The following is a 17,991-nucleotide window of genomic DNA, read 5'->3' as shown; positions in this document are numbered from 1 at the left end:
TATCCTATAGTGGTCGAGTTTTTGCAAGCATGACAACCAACCCATGGAACAACAAACCTCGTTCTCCCCCACAATCAACGAGACTGGTACTTTCAAAGTACAAAAAAAGTTGATTGAATTCAATTTGTATTGCTTTTAGTGTCTGTATTTAATTACGATCTCAATTGACACGAGTAGTAAATGTACTTTCACCAAGTGTGAGTGTACTTTGGCTGTGACTTTTATACTGTAACACTCTGTTCAAGATGCATGAGTGCACTTGACCAGCAGGTCGTGTTGTTCGTCTTCCTCCGTGGCTGGCATTGACAAATTACTCGTGGAACTCCTCTGGCGTTCACGCCACGGGTGGAAATTCCAGCCGTCGTTTTTTGAGACACACTAGTCTAGTCGACCTGGATCCGAACCGGTTGAAATAGAATGTCAACAAGTGACGCAGTCCATTTGGAAGTGACAGTTCGAAGTGAGGCAGCGACGCCTCCGCACAGGTTAGCAGACGGAGAGACAACACCGAGTTCTACCGAAAGGTTTGTCAAAATGGCTTCGAATGTGTACTTATGCATGTTTTTATGTTACATCTGAGTTATTCTTCGTGGTTTTTAACCGTATTTCCTCTCCTCTTGGTCGGGCGATCTTAGAAGAAAGAGCCGTTGAGGACATTTAACTGCGTTTACAAACCGCGTGTTTAAAGGTTCCACTTGTCTACGACGCTCGTGCATCATTAGTAGCTTGTCAAAATACGCACTTCATCGGCTATATATATTTATTTGAAGTACTTCGGTATGAATATTATTGAGTTGTTAGTAAACATTTGTGGTACGGAGCTCTTTATATGCGGATAAAAGCTGATCGGGACTTAAAAGTTGACTATGACCAGATAAGCTTTAATGGGTAAACTTTTCAGTGGAATTTGGTCTCATTTCATGTTCTGCACCGCTTTATCCTCATTAGGGTTGCGGGGGGTGCTGGAGCCTATCCCCAGCTGACTGGGGATACTCTGAATTGGTGGCAGATGGACAATCATGCACACACATCCATACCAAGGGGCAATTTAGTGTGTGCAATCAGCCCACCATGCATGTTCTTTTTTAATGTGGGAGGAAACCAGAGTACCCAGAGGAAACCCACACAGGTCCAGGGAGAACATGCAAACACCACACAAGTGGATGTGACCTGGACTTGAACCCAGGACCCCAGAGCTGTGAGGCAGATGCCCTAACCACTCACATCACTGGGCCATCACTTTGGTGGTGTGTTATTTTCAACTATGATTAAAAAATAAGTAATATATTAATATAATTTTAAGCAAATATGGTTTATTCATCATGATTTACGTTAAATTAGAACCTTTTAAACATTTGAATGGCACGATGAATGTGGATTTGGATTTTTTGGGGGAAATAATGTTGCAGCCTCTGCTCATATCTGTCATTTTTAAGAGGTTTATGCAATACATACAAGCATGGATGACTAAGCCTGTGATACAAGTATCATATTTATTTATGTGAGGGATTTTTTAAGGTGGTTTATTTGAAATGGGTTGCACGTTATGCACATTCAGATCTGCAAGAGAAATATCCCCTAGGATACGCAAAGCCACTTGTCGGAATACTTCCCTTTTCTTTTTCTACTTAAGGGCATTTACAGGATGAAATATTTCGTTAAAGTCTGACAGAACGAGGGTGTGGGTTGCTAGAAAACAAGTCTGGGTCTGCCTTGGCATCGCTTAAATGTAGCAAATCACTGCCAGATTATTAGGATTGATTTGGAAGAGACATTTAGTGTGTAAATCATTTACAGTTGGAACATCTCAATTACATGTTTGCCCGAGTTGAGTGCACACCCACTTTAGTTCAGGCGGGATCGTTGCAGTTATGTAAGTGTTAGTTGCCAGAAAAGGCCACACACCCACTAGTAGTGTGACCCTTAATCCGAGCCAACATACCTCACACGCAATGTTTCAGACTGACAAACTTGACAAAGAAAACATTTTACCACCTCCTAAGAGCCATAAAAACTGAGAGTGATATTATTTACGATGCTAGAATGCTGAGATCAGTTGCTTTAGGTTCAACAACTCCTGGTTTGTATATTATAGCTTTTCCATGGTGCATTTGGAACTATTCAGGCTGTCATTTTATATCTTAAAAGTCATTTTTAGTTGCAAATAATTGCAATGTTTCAGTAAACCCAAGATATAATGCCATCAAAAAATACAAACAGAATTTGGATTCATGTATCAATTGATTTGCTTTGTACTTTGTGCTTTTTGCTTTGTTGTTCTGCGGCCTTTGACTATACTATCTAACTTATAACTATGCCTTTTCTTGCTACTGTCACAATGAAATTTCCCGAATACGGGATGAATAAAGTTATCCAATCCAATCCAATTGGAAATAGTGTTTTAAGATATAAAGTGGAATTTGAGGAATTGTGGTGGCCCGGTGGTTAGTGTGTTGGCCTCACAGCTCTGGAGTGTGGGTTCAAATCCAGATCACGCCCACCTGTGTTGAGTTTCTATGATCTCCCCAGGCCTGTGTGGGTTTTGTCTGGGTACTCTGGTTTCCTTCTAAAGACATGCCTAGTAGGTTGATTGGACACTCTAAATTGCCCTTAGGTTTGGGTATATGTGGATGGTTGTCCGTCTCCGTGTGCCCTGCGATTGCCTGGACACCAATTGGCTCCAGCACCCCCATGATAAATTGGATCAGAGAATGAAATGACATTTTGGGAATTTCCTCTACTAAGATTATTGTCCATAAAGGTTGCATTTGTTTATAGCCACATTTTCCAAATCTATTGTCCCAAAATAAATTCTTTCCATACCCAAGGTTCATTCCCAAGTACTTAAGTGCACGATCAAGCTATATAAAGATAGTATCGTTACACAAGCATAATTAATTAAACCGTCGTGTGATGCAGTACAGGTTTGGATTGCAACTATGCACATAACTCTTTGACAGTGCCAATCAAAATTTGTGTTTACTATTTCAAGGGCAGAATATTTAACACAGCAGTCTATCATTACATTTGTAAGTGTTCTTAATATTGTGGCAGGTGTTTGTATAAAAATAAAAAAGAAATAGTACATTTGAAAGTCATTTCAGGTGAGACGACACGCCTTTAAGATTCAGATTTTTTATTCGTCAAACAGTTTTGCATTGCAAAAGGTGAAATGTATATTAACAGACGCCCTCACGTTGACTGGTTTCCCATTTTCAAGTCTGTGCTTGGTAAACTCTATGCAACCATTAAAACAAAATTAAAGTAGCATAAACCCTGAGGGAAGTTGGCGTGTTATAATACAGAAAATATGAGCAAACGATAATGTTGTGATCGAGTGAAAATCCTACAAGGGTCTGCAAAGACGTTCCCAACATAATGGCAGATTATGGATATACATACATTAAGTCAGGGGTAGGGAACCTATGGCTCGGGAGCCACATATGGCTCTTTTGATGGCTGCATATGGCTCTGCGCTAACCTGTGAGGTAAACTATGGAAACTGCTGGTGAGAAAGCGCAGGAATAGGATCTTTACGTTGGTATTATGGCGTTGACACTACCTACAGCGCCTTATAATCATTTTTTTTTTCATTACACTCTTCTGCATGGATATTCTCATTGATACTCATTGATTAGCAACAACGGATCAATGTTGTAAAAAGCATTCAGAGACTTTTTGTACTTTAAAAGTGGTGAAGTGACTAAAAAAGGCACACGTTTTCATGTATGTCGACTTTTAAATTCGGAGAATGGCTCTCAAGGATTAACATTTAAAAAGATATGATTTGTTTATGGCTCTCTCCATCAAAAAGGTTCCCGACCCCTGCATTAAGTGGTCTCAAATAAAGGAGAACATCAGATTATCATGTTTTATCGTCTCAGGGCGTGAAATGGAATAATAGCCAAGGAGTGTTGCGAGTTGAAACAACGTGTTGATGGAGGTTGTTGCTTGTGTGATGTGTTTTGATTGCGTCTAATGGCCTGTGGGAATATGTCAGTACCTAAGAAAGGAGTGTTAAAATGGAAATGTTCCTCCTTTCTTTTAACTTTCTCTCCTGTCAGGTCATGCAAGTTATCTTTCATAACTGAACTGAACTGTTATGCGGTAATATAAAGGGTGAATAGCAACTGGTGTGACCCAGCCAGAGAGTTAGCATGTGAGCACATGATTGTGGAAGACATATATTGACCCTTAAAGTGTAAAAGCATTTGGTATTACAGTGGCAGTGACACACAAATTGTGTTAATGCATAATCTTTATTTTAATGCCACGTGAGTGTGGGCTCAGCATATGCAAGGTTTAGCAGCAATGTTAGTGGGTGTTTTAGCTGTGTTTGTTATCTGTGGAAGTGAAAGTGTGGTGCAGGCACAGTTGGATTATATAACTGCTGCTTATCAGACACATTTATTACACAGGGAAGGAGATCTATGAGGCTTTAAAGGATGATGCATGACATTTATTGGACCAGAGACATTGTAAGCATATTTACTCCGTTCAATGTACTTTCACAATCTGTCAAAGGACTATGATGGGAATCTAAGATTACATAATCAGAAAATCAATGTTTTAACTCATATCAGATTTTGTATTTTGGCCCCCAACAAGGAAATGTAGTTTAAATAAAGTGAGCTACTTTCATTTCAAAACCTGCCAACAACTTTAACAATGAACAGGAAAGTTGGCACAGTGAACAAAAGCCAAAGATGGAAGAAATCCAGCACGTAATGTTTGTTCGTGACATGAACTGTTTATTGTTAAAAGAACACAACCATTTTTATCAGAAAATTTGGATTATTCAGCTGATTTTTTTTTTAAGAAAAAGACTTACTATATATAGTCATGTTTTAAAGAAAAAAAGGCTTATTATACATGGTCATTCTTTTTAAAAAAGCCTTACTATACAACCTTACTATAATTAGTCATTTTTATAAAGAAAAAACAACCTTACTATACTTAGTCATTTTTATAAAGAAAAAAAAACCTTAAGTCATTTTTTAAAGAAAACAAGCCTTACTATTCCTAGTCATTTTATAAGAAAAAAAAGCCTTACTATACATGGTCATTTTTTTAAAGAAAGTCTTACTGTACACGGTCATTTTTTTTAAGAAAAAGCCTCACTATACATGTTCATTTTTAAGAAAAAAAGACTAACCTTACTTTACTTAGTCATTCTTTTAAGAAAAAAAGCCTTCCTATACATGGTCATTTTTAAGAAAAAACGCCTTACTATAACATGGTCATTATAAAGAAAAAAAGCCTTTCTATACATGGCCATTTTTTTAAGAAAATACTTACAATAAAAAAATGACTAAGTATAGTAAGGCTGTCTTTTTTTTTTTTTTAAATGACCAAGTATGCTAAGTCTTTTTTTCTTGACATATCGATTTCGAGAGAATTACTGCATTTCCAAAGTTTGGCTAGTTAACAAAGCTTTCTATTGAGGCTCATTGGATGTTGAATGGTATTTTTAATGTCTAACGAGTATAAACTACTAAATTAATTATTTTCTTTGACTTTGCAGACAGCCGAATAGCCATGAAACTTCACATCCACAGCACCCTTCCGGCCAGGCCTTCATATGTGAAAGAACACCCAAAGGTGAAACACGCGTCTGAGGTGTAACCCAAAAATGTTAAAGGCTGAGACATTGTTGTGAGGAACAAATATGTAAACTGCTTCAAAATGAAAAGAACGCTAAAACTACAAATCCCAGATCTCAATGAATGAAACATTCCAATTTCAGGTATCAACTAATGATCTTGCCAAGGGAATTGGGGATAAAATCAATAAATAGAAGGAGCAAAAACAATTAGGACTCCAAAGGACTAGCCACTACACCCTTGACGATTGTGATACATTATTTTTTAAATTGTGTTGTCGCCTTCCTTCATTTCCCATTGGATTGTCAAAATCATTTCCCTGAATCTGTTACAGCACTAATATTTGGATCAGACACACCGGCACAAGAGGGGAATGTCAAGTGTGGGTCCAGTTACACTACTACCTGCATTGTGTTGACACGCTTCAAAAACCTGGATTTGGGTCAACCTCAGATCAGACTCAAGAGGAAGCAAGACTCCTGTGTATATAGGTAAACCCAAAAAAGCTTGACATCATGTCAGTCTGGTACTAAGCATTTCAGAAACGTGTGCACAGTTTAGCATTTGAAGAATGTGAAGTATGTTGCATACAGACCCCAGAACTATCCTGAGGCAGGCATTTTCATAGTTGGAGAAATGTTAGTCTTAAGAATCTTTGCTTGACTTTCACAAACAGCATATGATAAATCCCATACATAATAAAGACTGTTTTGATGATAATCTAAATCATTTAGGCCAAGGGTGTCAGATTCGGATTGGTTCGCGGGCTGCTTTAACGTCAACTTGATTTCACGTGGGCCGGACCATTTTAGATATAATATTTAGATATATTTTTTTAATAAATGGATTAAAAAACTGGATTAAAATCCCTGAATATTCAGTTTTTTATAGATCTAAAACAATGTTTATTTTAGCTTTTTAAAAATATATTTTTAGATTTTACAAAATGATTTTTGAACTAAAAACACAGAAAAAATGGATTAAAAATTACAATTATTGATTTAAAAGGGGGGAAATCAGGAAATGTAATATACATCTATACTCTTCATTTTAATTTGATCTTAAAACAGAAAGTCGGCACTCATGATTTACTTTCCCGGGCCACACAAAATGATGCGGCGGGCCAGATTTGGCCCCCGGGCCGCCACTTTGACACATGTGATTTAGGCGATCCAAGAAATGGTTGATTTCGATTTCAATTTGTTTTTGTTTTTTCAAAAAGTAAAATTTTCATTCTTCAATTATTATTTTTATTATTACATTTTCACCTTGCCAAATCCTACCTGATTTTGCATGAATACATAATTTTCCTAATCCAAATGTAAACTTAAAATTGCTTTTTGGCCTCTCTACTGTATCGAAACATTGGGAAATTATGATTCATCATTTCCCGAACTGCTGTGTAACACGAGCTATAATAAGAACTTGTTCCGTCTTTGGTCTGAAAATCCCTGTTAGATATGATCAAATGTGTTGTTACCTGTCATCAAAATTTTGATTTTTCTGTTACAATTAGCTACACACACTTCGCCTCATGCATGAGACAGTGGGGATTAAATTGGAAATCCTGTGAGAAGTCATCCATAATCTTAGCCTTGTAGCAGACATTGGTACATTCCTTCTAAATGTTTTAATGCCATTAAGGTGCGACTAAAGTGTGGGAAAACTGTTTAGCGAAGAACAGGGCAAAGGAATGCTGATCTTCATGTTGCTCAGTATTGGCATGCTAAATGTCTGACATCAAGTTAGTCCAAAACGTGCATATTCTCATAGGGTTAGTCCTGTAAAAGAGAAAATTGGATTTGTTAGTTATTTCTGTATGTAAGAATGCACACACACACACACATAAATGTCAAAAAAAGGATCTACCTGTAGCTAACTTCTTATATTCAAACATTTGTTGTCTCCCTCAGATCCAGTGAGTCACAGAGGAGTAAAACTGTGGGTGGCAGCTCTCAGGTAAGCCATGAGTTATCATTGTAAATGACATGGGATTTGACATTTTGCTTGAATATTATAATAAAAATATTTTTAAAGCTCATAGTTTATTCCCGTTTTAATCGTTTCTAAAAGGCACGTTTCATACATCTAATGACACCTTTTATAAGAACTTAAATACTTTATTTTCTTAGTGATCAGACTATGAAACGTGACATTGTATCCTCTCTAAAACGTCACCAATAGATCAAGCAAGAACAGGGTGTGTATGAACTTCTCAATAACCCGTTTGTCAAGGCTTGAATATTTTAGTGTTGTACAATTTGGGAATAGTTCTTGCCGACTTTCATTTCACTTAAAAGGCTGAAATTCATACAATGGAACGCTGGTTTTCCTGCGACCTATTTTTTTTACGATTCAGGCATACAGTACAAGAAGGTATTCATTCAGGGGGTACAAGTGTGTATAAGTGTAAGTAGTGGCGTAGGACAGTAGACAGTCTTTAAATACTATTTGTTTTATCATAGTTTTCCAAGAGAGCCCGGTGACCGAGTGGTTACTATGTTCGCCTCACAGTTCTGAGATTGAGGGTTCAATTCCAAATTCAGATGCTCCTGTGTCTAGTTTCCATATTTTCGCCGGATACTCCGATTTCCTCCCACATCCCCAAAATATGCATGGTAGGCTGATTGAAGACTCGGAATTCCCCCTAGGTTTGGGTGTGCGCAGGAAAGGTTGTGTCGCATCGTGCCTTGATATTGGCTAGCCTCCAATTCAAGGTGTCCCCTGACTATTGCCCGTAGTTGGCTGGGATAGGCTGCAGCACCACGGCGATCCCTGAGAGGATAAGCGGCTCTGAAGATGAATACATTATTTGACTTGAAAAATGATACATCATCATAACAATTGCATCAGAAGTCTTGCATTTCAGAGCTAGTAATTGGAGCCTAAATATATTTTGTGTTTTCTTTTGACAGGTCAATGAACCAAATACATTCACTGACAAGTCAAGAGACGTTTCTCCGGATTCTCGATTACCAGTGAAGATACAATTTCTGTCCGAGAAGGACGAAGACATTATCAGAGTTATTTGCACGAATCGGAAGTCCAGAAGTAATATTCTATGTGGATCGCAACCAAGAGCTGAACTAGAACTAACTACAGAGGACAGTGCCAAGCTTCAGAAGCAAACTGACTTTGAGGAGCGTTCTCAACTCAATGATGTCATGTTGTCTTCCGCAATGGTGACAGTAATTGCACCCACATGGAGCGGCCGACTTCGGCGGTCCAAAAGGCTTGAGGCGACAGGCAGTTTGGATACATTAGAAAATTTACCAGGTGTGGAAAACTCTGAGGCAACTCGTCCACAGGATTACACTCGAGGCTGCCAAAGTGCTATGGGTAGTGTGTCTAACATATCCACCCAGTCAAGAGCTCCTTTTACGAGCACTAGGCAGAACACAAGAAGCTGGTCTATAAAAAGTGGTCCTCAAAATTTGAAATATGAACCAGAGAGTAAAGTCAATCGAACACTTTCATTGGATGGACGTTCTGCCAATATCAAGAAAGCAGAAGCGAGCACCACCTGGAATCAATATGGTCAAAAGAGGAATCCACAAGATTGTCCCCCAGTGCAACGCTCGTCTTTGAGTTCAAAACCAACAACGAGCAGCCTTCTTCTATCTTTAAGAAGAATAAACAATCAAAATATGAACTCTAATATTCCCACTCCATCTGAGGTTACGCCAGTGCCGATAGACAGGGATCGAGATTTACAAAAATACACCACAAACCCGGCCCAACCCACTCACAAAACATTTGAGAGGGAAAGGTTCAAGTCGCTCCCATCGTCTTTGTCTATTTCTTCTAGGACACCTGAGACACAACCTGCTAATTCTCTATCATTAGCTAAGGAAGGTAAAAGAGAGACAATGAAAACTAGCTTGTTTACAACCACAAACACAAACAAAGTTATAAGTGACACACCTAAACAACCACAAATTATGGGTAGAGAACAGCCAAGTCTTTTAGGCTCCAGACAAGCAATTTTTATTCGTCGACCATCAGAAAAGGAACATAATTGGAGAGGTTCAGGGAGAAGCTTGAACATATTTTCTGACAAAGCCGTTCCTTCACATAAGACTATTCAATACGAGTCGAGTCTGCTTTCAGAAAGTGATCGGTCTCCCAGAAATACATCTGCGCCATCCTCTTCCAGGTGGCAACAAATTGGCGAGAAGGGCAAACCAACTCCAGTTCTCACCGACACACCCAATGTCAAAAACAAGCCAAACACTCCCTTAATTCCTCTTTGCAATAACAGTCGTGACACACCAGCTCTAATTCTAACTAATACCAAAAGTCTTAACTGTCAAATCTCCCCAAACAGTAACACAACAGAGTCAGTTAGCAATGGTAGCATCAACTCTGTGATGAAGTCACAAAAAGAGGGATCTGCATCTTCTCAAGAGAAACATATCGACTATTCACTTGATAAAGTAAGGTTTGCCAAACTACTCCATGAGTCCAGTTTAAAAAGACTTGAAGCACAAAAGTCTCAAAGTTTGCTTGATGCACAACCTGGTTTGAGTCACCAAAGTGATTCCATGAAGCATGATGTTAGTAATGGCTCATTTCAAGCACACGTCAGCAATTTGTCAACACCTCTGTTAAATCCAAATCGCCCTGTTCTACCTGAGACCAAAAACAGAAATACTCCGTTTTCACTTACTTACGCTCACAAAAGCAAGGCAATTAAGCTGTTTTCCTCTATTGATAGCAGTAACACTCTCAAAAATCAGGTTGTTGTTCCTAATGTCAGTGGTTTCTCACACAATCAAAATCCCTGTCCTCCATTTCAGTCTAAACCAGATTCTTCTCAGACTAATCTTGGCACTTCATTAATTAGCTCAAAAATTCAAACATCAAAAATCCCCAATACGGTCACCATCGCCACCACTAACTCACCTCTTGGCTTTATAGGAAGTTATTCTGCCAGTCCAAAGCCTTTCCAAACAAAAACTTTGTCCTCCCTTAATCCGATGACCAATGAAATTTCCAAAACAAACTCTAGCATCACTTCTCCGTCCACTTCTCTGTCCACAGCAACTACTCCCGCCCACAATACCAGCACTCTTTCCACGACATCACATCTCCAAACATCATCTTCCACCCCACCCAGTCCAAACATAGTGGGAGGAATATTAACCAACCGGTCAGAAAAAGACAATAAAAAATCAGGCCCAGGGCAAGGGAAGAAAGTGAAACATGTCATGTGGGAAGACTCTGAGAATTTTGAACCCACTAAAAATCCAGATACACCTGTCCTGACTAGTCCAATATCTCGTTCAATGTCTCAACGACTTTTGAGAGCCCCATCCATCTTCTCATTTCTTAGATTAGGCAGTCAGAACACAAAGAACACCCCTCTTACCACGTCATCTAAGACATCTAGCCTTCAGGTGGGGAAGGGAGAGAAATATAGATTGGTTTCTTCTGACTTTGCTGAAAGAGCATCAAGAGAGGGAGGAGAATCTCAACAAAACCTCAGTGATGTGATGAGCTTTGACCAAGAGAGAAAGGATTCACCCCCATGCCGACTGCGGAGGTCACTATCATTGCAGAGCGACGAATTTCTGCGTCATACAACTGCTCTTACACCCCATTCCGACTTTTCAAATGGATACAAGATCCGCTACAGCCCCCCGCCTTACTCCACTCTCATCTCCAACCGTGGTGAATCTAACAAGGCTAATCATAGAATACCACTCTTCCAAAATCTAAATTTAAACTCAAACCACACCCCAAATGAGCCTTTACAGCCTGATCCAGATGTCACCTCAATTAACCTAAAGTCATCCGTTAAAAATTCACCAAAGGGATTGTCCCCTACCCTCCAGAAAAAAATGTCCTTGCACGAAAAGGCCTTGTACAGTGTTTCACCAGATGATATAAACAATAACAACTACAACAGTTTATGCCGTAATCAACAAAATAGCTGCGTGCCTGTTGAAAGTGGAGTTAGTGTCACCTTACAATGTCTGCAAAACTCAAAAATGTATACATCCACTTCTGCTCCAAAGAATGCAAGGGAGGAATCAATGGAACTCTTCACAAAGACGGTATCTGCTGTAGAGGCAAGGCCAAACGAGCAATCTCACAAAACTCTGACTCATTCAGATCAAGGCTCAAGTGGCAGCAGCTCATCAGAGAGTCGGTCTGTCAGTGACGAAGTCGGCAACAAAAAAATGAAGGAGACGGTGATGGGTAAATTCCGACTTTTCTCAGCTGAGAACAACAATGACCAAAGCCCAAAGAGACGTCCTTTAGTTCTGAAGAAAAGTCTCAGCACGCCAAGCTCCGAACCTGAAAAGGCTAACAAAACTTCGAACAGAGTGGACCAGGTTATCAGCCTACTGAGGCATAAATTCAGCACCAAACGCCCCGGCGAAGAGCTTCCTTCAAGCAAATGGAGGCAAGCCTCTGAAAGACCCTCTGTCGGTAAACCGAGTGACTCCAGCAATATCCACGAGGCCACAATGGAGAGTCACAGAACTGCAATGCATGATGAACAACAGACCAGGCTTCTAGAAAACAAGGCAAAACAAAGTGAAGAATGGGTGCAGAACCCTTACTCCATCATACCAGCATTATCTGTCCAAAATTCCACAAAAGAAAATCAATTCTTCATTTATCCTGACCGAGACAAACTAAATATTGGTGCAAAAGAATTGCCTGACCAGAACACTGTAGAGAAAAGAGGCACAGACAAGTACCTTCTGGGTTTAGATCCTAGCCTCAGTACAAAGAGCAAGAAATTGACTTCCAGTCCCAGGAGTCCATTCTCCACATTCTCTTCTCTTTCCACCCACTCACCATTTTCTTCACCCGATCCGACGAATGACAATGTCTTCTATAGCCCAAAGATTCAACGTCGAATAGAGACCTCATCACCATGTGAGCCCGGCGAAGGAATCAGCCGAACGAATTCCCGGAAAAGCCGGGTTTCCGTAGGTACTCCGAGTATAGGCCACGTACAGGACGAACCATATTGCTATGCTGATTTAAAGTACGGTATTGAGCCAGGAAAGTCCGTTTCTGTCAGCTCTGTACTCTCCAGTCGTCCCTCAAGATCTGGCCGAATCTCCACCGGTCCCCGATTCATGAGCGTGGGTGACCTCTCGGAATCAGTCCAAACTCACGGACAAACAGATGAAGATTTTCAGCATTGGCTAGAGAAGCATCGCAACCATAAACCAATGAGTAAGATCCAGTCTTACTTCCCCAGTGACGCCATGGAAGCGAGATCCAAATCTCTTCCTCGCTCACTGACGCGGCGTTTGGCTCATTGGAGCTCGGGCGTCTCCGTTTGTCCTCCTGCAGGCTCTACATCGTCACCCCATCATTGGAGCCCCAAGATGAACTCTTGTCAGTTTGAATGGGATTCAGTCAGCCCCCCAACTCCTCCTCCTACACCCCCATTGTCACCACAGCCCAGACGCATGTCCAAACCCCCCAGCCTTTCCTCGCCTAATTTTTCTAGCTCACCCAAAAACCCCAGCCTTTCCTCGCCTAGTTTTTCTAGCTCACCTGTAGAACCAATGGACAATCATTCTCCCAGGGGGCATTTGCCCTCACGAGGTTACATCTCTAGCTTGAGCACATTTGAAGAGTCCTCAGATAGCAGCTCAGATACAACGACAGATGATGAATATTACTTTGAAAATAGCGATGGTGAAGAAAAGGAGACCGAATTGTGATCCAGGACTTGATGTTTTAGATCTAAGGGGGGTAGAGAGAAGGAACGTGTAAAAGAATGATAAGAATGTGGGCTGAAAGTTTTTGCAAGTGATCTACGTCGCTCGTTGGTGTGCGATTATTTGCAATATGGTGGGAGTACACTGTAAACGAAGTGATGTATGAATGGACAGGGTGTAAATACGTAACTCTTCAAATGTAGAATACAGTAAAAATGGATGTTTAGCACTCATTTTGACTAGTTGCATTGTGGGTTTTATGTCAGTGGTGTTGTTTTAATACTCAGGTTTTATGTTCGGCTGGCCACCGATTCAGGGTGTCCCCCGCCTCTGGCCCGGAGTCAGCTAGGATAGGCTCCAGCACCCCCCGCGACCCTTATTAGATGAGGTTTTATGTCTGATACACTAGCGATGTTTTATTCTGCTAAGATTTCCAGTTTTCCGTCCGATTATGGTTGAATATCCTGTTTTTGTAACAGTAATATTGATCCTAACGTGTGCTTTTTACATTTATTTTTTTAATGCTGCCTCATGAATGGTTGCTGAAAGTGTAATTACACTGTAAAAGGGATTCTATCCACTTCCTGCTTGAATTCATTATGGTCATCTAGGACCATATCTTCCTTATGAGGAGAAAAATAACATTTAAAAAGATTTGGTGTGTTTGTTATTTTAAAGCTAAGAAAGCTAATGTTTATTTTCTTAACCACTTTTTTTGAATGGGTAAAGGAATTATACTGTATGTGGTGATTTGACATCTGTAGTTCAAAATGATCAAGCGCTACATACAGTGCCTGATATTTTTTTTTTGTCCAAACTAAATATTTGCACAGTAACATGAGTTTTGTAATTAAATGGAATGTTTTCAACAAGCTTTCTCAGTATTATGTATGTACCAGTCATTTAGTCCAATAGTGTCGCCTGTGTGTGTTCATTGCTGTATAACAGTCGATCCATCAGGGGTCTATTTTTGCAGTAAAAACACAGCCTGCTATGGTGATAGTTGGGTAAACACAAGTGTTGTATAGAGTAGAGTCATGAAATAGTCACTGGTGTCATTTAATGAATGTTAGCTGTTGGTATTCTTTGCACCCTTGGCTTTCTCGCTCATAGTTTCTGCACCAAACAGATGTTGCCGTAGAGACGCTAAAAGGTGACATCATGCGGGTGTGGCCGCTTTGATTAAAGAGACATTCTGTCATTATTTGGAAAGTATATCTCAGGTCACTGTGTAGAACAAAATGGATATTTTCTGGGGGTGTCAGTCAGAATGAGCTGAAAAAAGCGACACGTGCAAATGCCAAAGTGTTGGCTTTCACGCAACGATAAATGCTCACAGGGAGACGCTACAATTAACATTCAGCACAATCTTTCTCAGCTGGCAGTCAAACGTGGGAAAGTTTTGATTTTAGCTTTGAGACTCCCACATACTATACGCCTCTCCAAATATTCAGACTGCTGTTGATTTGAAATTAGTATAATTTTGTTTTCTATTCAGATTTTTATTTTGTGTTGTAAAAAGTGGCATGTGTAGAAAGAATAATAAAGTGAGAATTTGTTCAGTACCTTTGATAAAAATCTTAAGGTCACTGCTATTATATATATATATATATATATATATATATATATATATATATATATATATATATATATATATATATATATATATATATATATGTAGCGCCTTCAACGTATCAATCCAACCCTCAAACTATTTTATGGCTATAAAACCTCTACTGCAGCTACAGCTGCGACACATAAAAAATAATCAATAAATTAATGCACAAAAATGGGGTAAAATCCACTTCCTAGCAGCATTTCATGATTAAATACAAATACTGAAGCTTTTCAGACATTAAAACCAGGCCAGGGGGTGATTTTCCTGGGAAAAGACAGCGATGAACGTCAATGGCGTACGGGCAAACATTGCCCGAAAATGGGGTAAAATCCAGCCGAAAACAGCATTTATTGATTAAATACAAATACTGGAGCTTTTTAGACATCAGAACCGGGCATGGAGTATCATTTCCACGGTAAAAAGACAGCGATGAACGTCGATACGTCCATATACGTCCATACGTGAAACGGCAAAAAAAATGCACTGCCACTGTTTAAATGTCTAGAAGTAAAAAGCAAACACTAAGGTGCATGTCATCACAATGTTCATAATATGCAATACTGTATTTTAAAGGATTAAAGCCCAACCAAAAAGTATTTACAGCTCCCCCCACTGACTAATGCACGTTATGATGAAAACAATGTATTTTTTTAAGTATGAAAGCCCAATCAACACGTATTTACAGCCCCGCCCCCGCCCCACCCACTGACTAATGCATGTTATTATGAAAACAATGTATCTTTTTTTTTAAGTATTAAAGTCCAACCAAAAAGCATTTACAGCCCCCCTCCCCCCACACACACTGACTAACGCACGTTATTATGAAAACAATTTATATTTTGTGTGTGTCTATTTTTAATAGGCGTGGCCGAGGTCACAGTTCAAATTGCCGACGTCAAACCCCAAAATGGCTGATGAGCCAGGAGGCAAGACGGGCGTGCACTGCAGAGCAGCTCAAAAGTGACGATTTGCCGAAGAAAGCCTGACAAACTTCTCACAGGACGATGCAGCACATTCGGTACGTTGTCATTTGGGGATTTCGAAGCCGCAGTTCTCGTCCTAAGAGTGATAAGAGCATGATTCGTTGACGTGATGTCGCCCCATGTGTGTGCAGACAGCAAAATGTTTGCAAACAAATTGGCTACATTGCGTTACCGATCGCTCTTTGTTTAAAAAGAAATCATTCCATTGTGTGTTTCAGTCCCTCAACGAGCACAGACTGCTGGGAAACATCAAGAATGTGGCCAAAACGACCAGAAAGGGGCATCTTGTCGACGCCATAACAAAGTGAGTCATTTTTAAATAGTTCCGATTTTCTCTAAACGTGTAAAATTTAAACGCCAGCGTTCAGTATTCAAGGCTTTGCGCAATTGGCTCGTTTTTCATCATGATACATCCAACTTTTGAATGAAAACACCAACTAGCTTGGTGGGTTTTTTCATAGCAAAAACCTGTGGATAAGTCTCCCACACAAATGCCATTAGTGGACGTGAAAGGAATAAACAGTAATCCCTTGATTATCGCGGTTAATGTAGACCAGACATGGCTGCGATAAATAAACTGTAAAGTAGGGTCATCCCTATTTAATTTAAAAACAATACTATAGTGGCAAATGTAGGAGTAGCTTCTGCTTGTGAGTTTCACATCTTTCTGAACTTGCAAATAATAATTGAACATAGGCTTTGTCATCATCATACCCAGATAACTGTGACAATTGGTACAAAAAATTCTGCCATGTAGTGGAACTGTGCACTCTCATAGATTACATACTTTTACCCTGTAACTTTCTTAAAGACCTCAGGGCTTAGACCGTTTCATTTTTAGTTTTAAATGTGGTTTTGACAAAACCTAAGTGAGACATTTATTCAACAATAGTGCAGGTGTCATTTTTGACTCATTTTAAAAAAAATCCTCTGCATAAGAAGAGAAAAACAGAAGCTTTTTGGATATTTATTTTTTTAAGAGTGAATGGATTTGAAATTGACTGAAAAACTCAAGGCAGAAGTAGGATTTATTTTATTTATTATTTTCATGTACCTTGTGGGCCCCGGTCCAGTGTTTTCTATATTTCCCATCACATCAAGATCCTGATTATTTGTTTTTGGAGGAAAACATGAAAAATAGACTAGATCGGGGCCTTTAAAGACTTGGATCATTTTTTAGTCTCTCAGCAGCAGACAAAAAGAAAACCAGACCATCAGGAGTATGTCTAATAGAAAAAAAGCTAAATGTAGGAGTTTTTTTAGTTAAATTTGACTTAATCAGGCCCTAGTCTGCATTTCTTTTTTTATGTAACTTAATCTATTGTGCCTTGACCCCTTTTTGTTTTCCAGAATTCCACAAGGGGGAGAAGGTTTCCTGCCTATGTACAGATAGGCTGACGCACCCCCTCATTTCTCGGTGCTGGGGGTTACGCCAGAACCTATCTCCAAACTTTTTCAAAATAAAAGGTAAGACCTTGCAAATGTTTTTTTACTTAACTTTGTGCCTTGACCCCCTTTTTGTTTTCCAGAATTCCACAAGGGGGAGAAGGTTTCCTGCCTATGTACAGATAGGCTGACGCACCCCCTCATTTCTCGGTGCTGGGGGTTACGCCAGAACCTATCTCCAAATTTTTTCAAAATAAAAGGTAAGACCTTGCAAATGTTTTTTCACTCAACTTTGTGTATTGACCCCTTTTTTGTTTTCCAGAATTCCACCCAAGGGGGACAAGGTTTCCTGCCTATGTACAGATAGGCTGACGCACCCCCTCATTTCTCGGTGCTGGGGGTTACGCCAGAACCTATCTCCAAACTTTTTCAAAATAAAAGGTAAGACCTTGCGAATGGTTTTTTACTTAACTTAGTGTATTGCCCCTTTTTTGTTTTCCAGAATTCCACCTGGTGCCAAGGGGAGCGTCTTCGTCCATTTGAAAATGGATGAAGGCAACCCTGATTTTTCAAAATGCTGGATGGCCTGGGCGAACCTATCAGTGAAGTTTTTCAAAATAAAAGATCTTGCAAAGTATATATGGGTGTTATGCCAGAACCTATCTCCAAACTCTTTCAAAATAAAAGTTTTTCAATGTATACATGTG

General features: G+C 39.6%; 1 protein-coding gene and 1 long non-coding RNA gene across 5 annotated transcripts; both read left to right on the top strand.

The window, feature by feature from the left end:
* Positions 1 to 286: 286 nt before the first annotated feature.
* On the top strand, positions 287 to 14,509 carry LOC144091969 (uncharacterized). The gene is made up of 5 exons (XM_077624683.1): positions 287 to 524; positions 5,525 to 5,601; positions 5,938 to 6,094; positions 7,517 to 7,562; positions 8,519 to 14,509. The coding sequence occupies exons 1-5, from the start codon at positions 418 to 420 to the stop codon at positions 13,298 to 13,300; spliced, it is 5,169 nt and encodes a 1,722-aa protein (XP_077480809.1). The 5' UTR covers positions 287 to 417; the 3' UTR covers positions 13,301 to 14,509.
* Positions 14,510 to 15,312: 803 nt separating this feature from the next.
* On the top strand, positions 15,313 to 17,983 carry LOC144091857 (uncharacterized). Of its 4 annotated transcripts, none has more exons than XR_013305901.1 (6): positions 15,313 to 15,933; positions 16,117 to 16,202; positions 17,249 to 17,365; positions 17,428 to 17,544; positions 17,607 to 17,725; positions 17,787 to 17,983. It is a non-coding gene; the product is annotated as an uncharacterized LOC144091857 (long non-coding RNA). The 4 variants fall into 4 exon arrangements; XR_013305902.1 differs by having other exon boundaries at positions 15,318 to 15,933; positions 17,428 to 17,494; XR_013305900.1 differs by lacking the exon at positions 17,428 to 17,544 and having other exon boundaries at positions 15,680 to 15,933.
* Positions 17,984 to 17,991: the final 8 nt, after the last annotated feature.

The sequence above is a fragment of the Stigmatopora argus genome, chromosome 17 (assembly GCF_051989625.1).
Source record: "Stigmatopora argus isolate UIUO_Sarg chromosome 17, RoL_Sarg_1.0, whole genome shotgun sequence".
In the NCBI taxonomy this organism is placed as follows: domain Eukaryota; kingdom Metazoa; phylum Chordata; class Actinopteri; order Syngnathiformes; family Syngnathidae; genus Stigmatopora; species Stigmatopora argus.
This window is presented reverse-complemented; position numbering and strand designations above follow the sequence as displayed.

Bases quoted from the DNA above. Each gene is read 5' to 3' on its own strand.
- LOC144091969 (XM_077624683.1), top strand. From the start codon at position 418: ATGTCAACAAGTGACGCAGTCCATTTGGAAGTGACAGTTCGAAGTGAG. The intron at 6,095-7,516 runs GTAAACCCAAAA...TGTCTCCCTCAG, and splicing joins CAAGACTCCTGTGTATATAG to ATCCAGTGAGTCACAGAGGA. The intron at 7,563-8,518 runs GTAAGCCATGAG...TTCTTTTGACAG, and splicing joins CTGTGGGTGGCAGCTCTCAG to GTCAATGAACCAAATACATT.